This window comes from Solanum stenotomum, chromosome 6 (genome assembly GCF_019186545.1).
Source record: "Solanum stenotomum isolate F172 chromosome 6, ASM1918654v1, whole genome shotgun sequence".
NCBI classification, from domain to species: Eukaryota; Viridiplantae; Streptophyta; class Magnoliopsida; order Solanales; family Solanaceae; genus Solanum; species Solanum stenotomum.
Genome location: NC_064287.1, coordinates 41,851,424 through 41,861,497, shown reverse-complemented (window position 1 = coordinate 41,861,497; position 10,074 = coordinate 41,851,424). Strand labels below are relative to the sequence as shown.

The following is a 10,074-nucleotide window of genomic DNA, read 5'->3' as shown; positions in this document are numbered from 1 at the left end:
CCCCCCCCCCACCCCACCCCCAAAAAAATTTAAGTTTGTTTTTAAAAAATATTTTCAATTTCAAAAATTATTTTCTACTCTAGTAAAAATAAAATATATTTCTCAAAAAAAAAAAATCATTCATAAATCAAACACTAAAAATCTTTTCCGGAAAATATTTTCTACTCACCAACCAAACATGAGAAAATAAGTCAAAAATCAACTTGTTTTCCAGGAAAACATTTTCCTTTCATACCAAACACACCCTGAATGTCCACACAACTTTACTTCCGTCATTCAATAAATCATTTTTCAGCGACTCAATTTTATAGTTGAAAATGAAAATAACAACAAAAAATCAAGAGACTAAAAGCAACCAAGCAAGTCATGATTTTCGTTTGTGGTCCTTTTTTTGTGCAATATTTTTTTTTTAATAGAAGATCCTCTTTTGACTTGGAGATCTTTTAGATCACCGTCTAAAAAGATGTTATGAGAAAATATTTAAATCACAATCTAAATTTTTTGGTAAGTTTATTGAATTTTGATAATTTATCGTGTATATTGAATTTTACTTTTTATCAATAAAATTACTCAACTTAAGATGATAACTCAATTACGTTTGACAAAATAATTTATTTTATATATTCCATATAAACATGGACACTACAACTAAACAATTTTTTTTAAAAAAAATATACTACGTGGAGTCTACCGTTGAGAGTAATTTATCAAGAATTATATTTGCACAAATTTTTAAAAATTAGAAACAAAATCTAACTAATGATACAAAAAGGTACATTTGCATAAATCGAAATCGGTTTATTAGAATCAAAGTAAGATTCTTACTTGAATTGAAATATTATTTAGTTCCTAGATCTAATCTAATAATACACCAACAAAATAACTCAATATCCATTTGATCTAGGATTTTTTATCATAAAGCTAAAAGTGGTTAACTAATTTATCCAATTGGTACAATCTTATTTTTTATGACATGCCATATTCAAGGGAAGTGGAGGGTCTGAATATAAACCATTCACAATTTGTTCAAACACCCATTTATTAGCAGCCTCCGTGAAATGTACACCATCCCAATTAATTCTTTCTGATGGATTTTTGCATGATTTTCCCAATATTATTTCTTTGCCTTTCACCTTTATCTTGCTTCCACATCCATGATTTATGTTGAAGTTGTATTTTCCTCCATGACCACAACAAGCTTGTAATGGATACTCAAACCCTATAAACTCACCAACCAGGGTAAATTACGAGTTCAACAGAATTCAATAATTTGCGTACCCAGAGATGAGATGTACGATTAGTTTACATACCATGCTTGTTAGCGCGATAGATGAGTTCATACTTGACGGAATAGACATCAACATAGGTAAGAGCAGCTAATGGAAGATCCTTTCTTAGCTGAATCACTGCTTCCTTCAACTTAGCATTGAAATATTGAGCCACTTCATTGAAAGGAGAAGCACAACCTGCCTTATCAACTTGCCCTGCTGTTATTAACAGACGATCTAATACGTATGGTAGACAACCAACTGGACCTGTGTTATGTATCCAAAAATATCTACCACCGCGACTATATATACCCTGCAAGTCACCAATGAAAAACCGTTATGATCATTCTAGTGCTCAACATTGAGTGAGATGAATACTGCTCTGATACCATGTAAAATTAAATTTCTTGTTACATATGTACCTGAATAACCGTCTTGAATTGATCGATCACATCAGGAACATACGCTCTAACTTGATCAGTGGACATGTTATTGAAGTAACCAGCAGTTAAATCATTTTGTCCAATGTCAAATGTGTATAACCCCTCAGAAAAATGTTTCTCCTTAGGCATCAACTTACTAAACACATTCCCTGTAAACATTATTGAAAGAAAAAAAAATCAGAAACAAGAATATTAGACTACAGAACAAAGTATGAACTATAGATTTTTATTACCTTTGTTACGAATAATCTGAGACCTGTGAAGGAAATCGTTGAATTCGTAACTCTGAACGTTTAATGAGATGGGGCTAAAACCACTTTGATGAAGAGTTGTGTTTTGTGGTCTGATTGTTGAACCAGCTGTGGCAAAGTTGGCTCCATGACTAAAATTTGAACCCAATGCATCTAAGAATGAACTTAGATGTGGTATTCCTAAGCTTTCAGCTGAAAAAATCCACATCAATTTTGCTTAGTAGTATATAGTTTTTTAAATATATAAGTGGAACTAGTAAACCAAGAGTAGAAAACTTTCTATAGCAACTTATTTTTTCTACTTTCTGGAACCTATTTTCATACAGAAAATATTATTCAAAATATTTTACCAATTGAACATGATTTTTTTTTTAAAAATCTTCATCCATACCAAACAAATCCAGTATCAAAACTAGTTACACTATAACAAAAATAATTTTTAGCGATAATAAATATATACATTAATAAAGAGTAATAAATTCTTTACCTACATTGGTTTACAATGAGTAATAATTGCTGCTACGAATACTCAATCTGTCCAACAACAGTTGTCTACTATTAACTTTGCACACTTCTTAGGAAACTGTAAATAAAAGTGTAATTTTACTATATCACCTTTTGAATATAATAAATACAATGTCTTGAAAAATGTTATAGGGAAATAGCTATAATTAATAATAAGGGTAAATTAGAAACTAAATATAAAATTATTCATTGATTTTATAAAGTGGACAAGTATTGTTGGACATCTCAAAATAGTATAATGGACAACTATTATTAGACGGAGAGAATATATATTTGACAACAAGTAAATTATTGTTACTAATTAATGCTAAAGATTATTTTTGACACAGTGTTATTATGTTTTAATGCTACTTCTGTTTTTCTAAAAATAAAAACAAATTTTACTCAAAAAGCCCAAAATAACCCCCCCCCCCCGCCCCCCAACCCCACCCCAAAAAATAAAGGCTCTTAAATCAAATCCACACACTCATCACAAGAAAGATTCAGTTTGATTTAACAGTACAATTCAAATACACGAGAAGCTATTAGCGTCGGTGGATTCTTTATTCAGCCTTTGAAATAAATCTTCCTAATACAAACAAAAAAATGTCACATTTTGACTTCCCCACCGCTACTCTGACTATAATTTTAATGGTTCGTCTCGAGTTTGAGATTTAAAAATTAAAAATATTTAAGAATATTATTCTTCTTTAATAGATTTTAGAAATGATGAATTTGAATTAATCGAATACTTGTATAAAACAAAAAAACTCACTCTAAACGTTAATAGCAATACAAGTTTCTAAAGATGATTTCACTATTGCAAGAATATTATTTTTTTAATTTTGATTTATCTGATATAGTTAAAATTTTGAGACTTAAATTTTAAACTATTATCATGAATTTTGACATAATATTTTTCCATTTTTAACTAAAAAAATTATATAATCTAAAAAATAAGTAAAAAAAATACTATAAACTATAGTAAATAAAAATTTAAAATATTTAATAATCATTTAGAAAAAATTGGTAAAAGACATTTAATTGATTTTCGAAATTCCAAGCATAACATAAAATAGTAAGAAGAACTTCATAGTAAAATAGTTTTAAAGAAAAACTTTAATTTGTTGTAATTAGTCAATATTGAGAAATAACAATTTCAGTGAAATCTGAAAACGATATAATGTACACAAATTTTATCACTATCTTTTCAAATTAAAAAGAGTATTTTAGAAAAACGTTCAAGCATATCAAAACAATAATCAACATTGAGATTTAAGTGAGATTATAATATAATTACCAATGAAATCAATAACAAGACGACCATCACAGTACCGTCCGGCAGGGGCACCAAAAAATGTCTCTCCGGCGGGTGGACCAGCCTGACCAAATGCCGCCGACAATCCACCGGTGTCGGAGTTTGAGTCGCCGAAGTTGAAGACCGCCGGAAAATCACACGGTGAATTGCTCTTAGCAGCAATTGAAAATGGAAATACAATTAGCAACACTAGAAGAACCACATTTTTTGAGTAATTACTAAGCTCCATAAGAGAAATTATATTCTATATAACAAAGAAGAAAAAGAAAGAAGTTGAAGTTGTTAAATGGATATGATGAGATTATCATTATTTATATATAGATGAAGGGGAAAAAGCTAAAAAAAATAAAAATGACGTGGGTCGAGTACTATGGTTTAATTTTATGTAAATTTTTTTTAGATAAAGTTACTTCATATTTATTGCTCATAAAAAATGATAAATATCACGTAAAATTAATTAAGACAAGTGCAAATTGTTACTAATAAAAGGTGATAAATATATAAATGGACCTAAATACTAAAGTTATTATTTTGTTGCCGATAGAAGGCAATAATTATCAAATAAAATTAGTTGATATATGTAAGTTGGTCTAAACACTCCATTTGTCCCTACTTATTTGTTCATTTTTTAATTGACATACTTATTAAGAAAATAAATATTGACATAATGAGTTTATCATTTTACCCTTATTAATTATGAAATGGATGAATTAAAAATTTAACATTTTCAAAATGTTCTCCCTTTTTCAAAGTAATTACTTGAGAGTATAATATGTAAAAAAAAATTGTTCTTTCTTGATTTATCAAAATTGATAAATAAAAATAGACAAATTATAAGAAATTAGACAAGTAATTAGTGGAGGAAATACTAAAGTTATAAAAACGAACGCATAGAAAATAACGATAAATAGATAAATATGATGAGGTTATTATGGAAAAGAACTATTGTAGGGCTTCAAGTTCACGAGGTTTGAGATTATTATGATAGGACAAATTTGGTCAGGTTAGAATTAGTGTAGTACTTGCCTTTTACCACTTTGAATATGTTAAAAAAAGGATTATTTTTTTTATAAAAAAAAATAGCTAACATTAGATTTTAATTAACAATTCTTAATTATAATTTGCAGTTATATTTTTAGTTTGCTATTTGTTATATCCAATTATATTTTTTTGTGATTTTCTACAAAAATAAGATATATTAAATTAAGTAAAAGATGTATGAATTAAAATAAATTACTCCTTAAAAATATTCTTATTTCAAATTGGACTCTAAAATGTATATGTTTCATTGATATTCTGAAGAATTTAAAATCTAAATATAAAATCTGTCAAATTTCTTTTATTCATTTTGTGTCATAGTTGTATTCATTGTGACTTACTTGTATTCAAATGTTACCAAATTTCTTGTATCTTCATTTTTATTCTAACAAGTTGTTATATTCGTGTGTGATCATAAATATTGATAATTTTTCTTATATTCAATACCAATAAGCTAAGTATGTATTCAATTTTCTTATTATATTTATTTATGGTCAATGTATATTGCTTTCATTTTTGTTCGTAAAAAATTATCAAGTCTTTTTATATATCTAATGCATTAAAATCTCTTAATGTATTTATTTGCGTGTGATTTTATTATTTTCATTTGAGTCAAACGTGTTGTTGTATTCGTAAAAATTATCAATTTTTTTTAATACCTAAATGTGTAAAATGCATATAAATATAATTATTTAACAGCTGAATCCAAATACAAGAAAATATAAAAATTCTAACTCTTGAAAAGTATACACATGTGGAATGCAGTTAGTACTTATCATTCAATTCAAAAAACATATGAATACAATACAAAATATATATTTGGTACTTATCTTTCAACACAAACACATAAGAATACAAAATACAAAATTTGATGCAAATATAGATATTTAACAATTTAAGGGCTTTATAACTATTGAAGTGCATTTGGTACTCGCCTTTCAATAGGAAAATCATATGAATACAAATGCATAACAAGAAACAATACAATTGAATACATTGACCTAAAAAATATAATGATCAACTGATACACTTGAATATATTGATATAAATGTATCAGTTGAATAGTTAATACATTGATAACAATTGAATATGTTGATACAAAAGTATACCATCAAAAAAATACAGTTGATTATATTTAAACCATCTTCAACTGGTCTATTCTCAATATACTCAATTCCTTATGCTTGCTTAAGAATTCAATCCAATATCTTTGATAAACATTGATTAGTAATTGATTCTAAATATAATTTGTATACACATTTAATGAATATTTTTAATATATATATAAAATACTATATTAAAATTTACGAAATACGATTATAACTACTACTTGCGTAAGATGTGATTGGGTGACAAGTGATTATCATAGGGTGAGATAAGCTTATTGATATTTGTTATCTCTATTTTTAGAATTGAAAACCTAACGAATAAAAAAATAGCAAGCAAAAAAACGATTAACAACAAACTAAACACACTAAAAACAGCAAGCAAAAAAGTGAAAAAAAATAAAAAAAAATTAATAGTTTTATTAAACTCGATAACTATGATTAAAACTGCATCTTCTGCCTCTCCTTCGTAGATCGCTCCGCACGAATCATCTTCCGTCTCTCCCAAGATTGCTCCGCACGATTCTTCTTGTCTTTCTTCTTCTTCTCTTTCTCCTCAAGTTCCTCCCCTAATTCATTCTTCTTTCCCTCCAACTTTCCATTATTTTCGTTGTTTTGAGAGAATACTTTTCCATTCCCAAAATCATCATCAAGAAGATGAGAAGAGAATACTTTTTCATACCCAAAATCACCATCAAGACGTCTTGTTGTTGGTGCCATGATTCTGAATATGATCTGTAGTGAACAAATAAGAGGTAAGAGACTTAGAAAATAAGAGGTAAGAGACTTAGATTGAAAATATGTAATAAAGGTCTCTTCTATTTATAATACTAACAAAACCAAATTAAATTATAACTAACAAATCCTAATTAAACACAATTAACTAAATAGTATAAATAACAAATCCTAAACTAATTAGAAATTCTATAATTAAATTACCATAAATAATAAATTCTAAACTATTAAGGAATCATATTCTTGGTTAATTTCCTAAAAAAAGAAATGTAATTCGTTAATTTTTATTTGGGATTCAAAATACATTGATAACAATTGAATATGTTAATACAAAAGTATACCAACAAAAAAATACAGTTAGATTATATTTGAACCATCTTCAACGGATCTATTCTCAATATATATTCAATTCCTTACATACTTTGATAAACAATGATTATTTATTGATTCTAAATTTAATTTGTATACACATTTAGTGAATATTTTTAATACATATAGAAAATATAGTATATTAAAATTTACGAAATACGTAAATTATAACTACTACTTGCGTAAGATGTGATTGGGTGACAAGTGATTATTGTAGGATTGAGATGCGCTTATTGGTATTTGTTATCTCTATTTTTAGAATTGTAAACCTAACAAATCAAACACTTTTGTTGGCAACTTGCATTGCTTCAGCCTTTATAGAAACTTTTTGTTACACATTCCACTTGAGCACAAAAAGACATTCTTCACGATAATGATCGCCTGAAATCAGTTTTCGAGCTAATTTTTTTCATCTGGAGTTCAATATTCATAGTGAACTCAGTTTATTTTGGATTTACACCACATAGAGTCCTATTGGGGAGGAAGCGTTCCCTACTAAAGATTTTTTTATATTGGTTAAGAGAGGAGCAACTCATCAATTGCACTACATCATTCGGTAATAGTTTTCCGGGCTAGTTTTCTGGACGTGGATTTCGAATTTTAATATTATAAATTCATATTTGATACTTTTGTTTTAGTAAATATTTAATATATATATACACACAATTTGGGTCCAAATATACGATTTTATAATTTGTGCCTAATGCAGTGAAAAAAAAAAAAGGAGTTTTAGGTTAAAGGATTTGGTAGATTTCAAAGGCAAATTTTTTGACTACATAAACTTTAGATGAAAGGATTATAGAATTAGTATAATATAAGATCCGCATCTTGAAATTTTCAAAAAGAATGCGTATATAAAAAAATATATTAATTTACTATGAATAAAAAAATAAAAAAATCTTAAATATAAGTAGCAGATTTTTTGCACCACTTTTTTTAAAAAATAAAATAATTAAATTTGATCTAGTAAACCTCGAAATCTTACGTATGATGATGAAAATCGTCAATAAATCAATTATGTTTTAGACGCATTATTCTGAGAAATTATCCATTAAAGTGAATTCAATTTCTCTGACTTAAAAGGGACAGAATATATTCTAGCAAGAAATTACACATTGCGCTACAGTTCGTGTACACTTAAACGTGCACATAAACTAGGAAGTACATATTATAATTAACATTGTGGAACATACTATTGTTGGAAAATTATATGCATATCGAAAGCATATCCAAAATCATACTTCTTATATGAATAATAGACAATCAAATCGTTTATACTAGAACATATATAATTATGCTAGAATACATAAACTTGCTGAAATTTAATTCAAGAATTACCTCTTGAAGCGTGAGCAGATACCTTCAACGAATTCCGACAGATCTTCAAGCGAATCCACAAGATAGACAGCAGCTATGTAGTCTTCTACAATGATCCCAAGTTCACCTTCGAACTCTCTCAATACTTGGGTGGACAAGTATGATAGAAAACTGATTCATCTTCTAGGTTAGGAGAATCCCTACTTATAGAAATTTCTTCCCAATCCGAAAAGGAGAAGAAAACCCAGTTTTTCGTTAGGAGAATCCCTACTTATAGAAATTTCTTCCCAATCCGAAAAGGAGAAGAAAACCCAGTTTTTCTTGAAAAGAAGAAAAACACACGTTCGTTTTTGTTGAACCAAAACTAACGCTCTTCCTCTATTTTTCCTTAGAAATAAGATTCTGAGTTCTAGTTAAATATGGACATTGTAGGGATCACAAAACTAATTACTGAGACTTCCTATTATGGAAATAATTTCAAATAATTAATTTGAATTATTCTTGCCATTATAAATTACAAATCATTCCACTAGAAATTCGTAATTGCACTCCTCTATTTATATTTCGAAATTCCTCATTAAACACTTATGTAATTTCTCATGTTAAGATTACAGATACTAATCAATAAATTAAATTACTGATGAATTTAATTCAATGATTAATTTCCTTTAGAACATTACTTAACTTATTTCATGTGTCAGATTCATAAATTCACTTGCAAGGTTTGACACGATGAAAATTTATAAGCTTCTCAAAAGGCAAATCAATCAATCTCTATAACGAGACATGAATTCCATCAACTAACTTATTATTTCACCAATATCTATTATTATCATCCAATCTACCAGACATATTGACTCATCTCAGAATTTCACCTTTTAATAAATCAAAACGATAATTAATATATACAGATCATAATAGTTATATCAGGATTAAGAATATAAGTACATTTAACAGTTTAGAGAACATGCTTTTGTCAGTCAGTCTAAAGCAACTATCTCTACTCGGTCCCTTTCAATACATACAAAATGCACTAGCACAAGAAGTTGAAACTATACCATTCTCACAATCAAGATAAATTACATAGAATCTTGTGCTACAATTGTACCGATGTCATGTCCAATTTCTATCCTAGATTGTGAACAAAAAAACTTTATACTTATAAGAATCGATGATTTAATCCTCTGTGTATAAGCTAAAACTCTATACACTAAATCATTTACTATATAAGTAAACAGACACCATAAATAAATATATAATCTATTAAAACTGAATAAATATTTATTCTATACTAATATTATATCTTAACATATGATTAATAGTATATATCCTAACAAATATAAAATCAATATCACTTTGTAATATCCAATTTGGTAGTGTGTGGAAAAGCAATGGTACCACACCATTTGCATGCGCAGAAAGTGAAAAAGAAAGATAAAACAAAACGTCGATTTGAGAAAAGAAAGAATTAGCCGTATCGCATGAGGGTTAAAAGATAATTTAATCTATGATTAATTTAAAAATGATTTTATGTCATGGTTGATTGAGATAAATCGCACAATAAATTATATTTATCTCAAGATCAATTATTACAAAATTATAGTATTTTTTTTATCCTCATTAAAATAAACATAACAATTCTAAAATAATCAATCTTGAGATATTTTATTTCCAAAACGAGCCATAAGCCGTGGGGCAAGGTGGGGGGGCAGGGGGGGGGGGGGG

At 27.7% G+C, this 10,074-nt stretch overlaps 1 protein-coding gene across 1 annotated transcript; it reads right to left on the bottom strand.

Annotated features, from left to right (window-relative positions):
• Positions 1-923: 923 nt before the first annotated feature.
• On the bottom strand, positions 924-4,078 carry LOC125866746 (GDSL esterase/lipase At3g26430-like). The gene is made up of 5 exons (XM_049547091.1): positions 3,767-4,078; positions 1,945-2,154; positions 1,691-1,860; positions 1,311-1,581; positions 924-1,219 (listed from the first exon to the last, which is right to left on the bottom strand). Exons 1-5 carry the CDS (start codon positions 4,011-4,013, stop codon positions 960-962), a joined length of 1,158 nt encoding a protein of 385 aa, XP_049403048.1. The 5' UTR covers positions 4,014-4,078; the 3' UTR covers positions 924-959.
• Between the last annotated feature and the right edge of the window lie 5,996 nt (positions 4,079-10,074).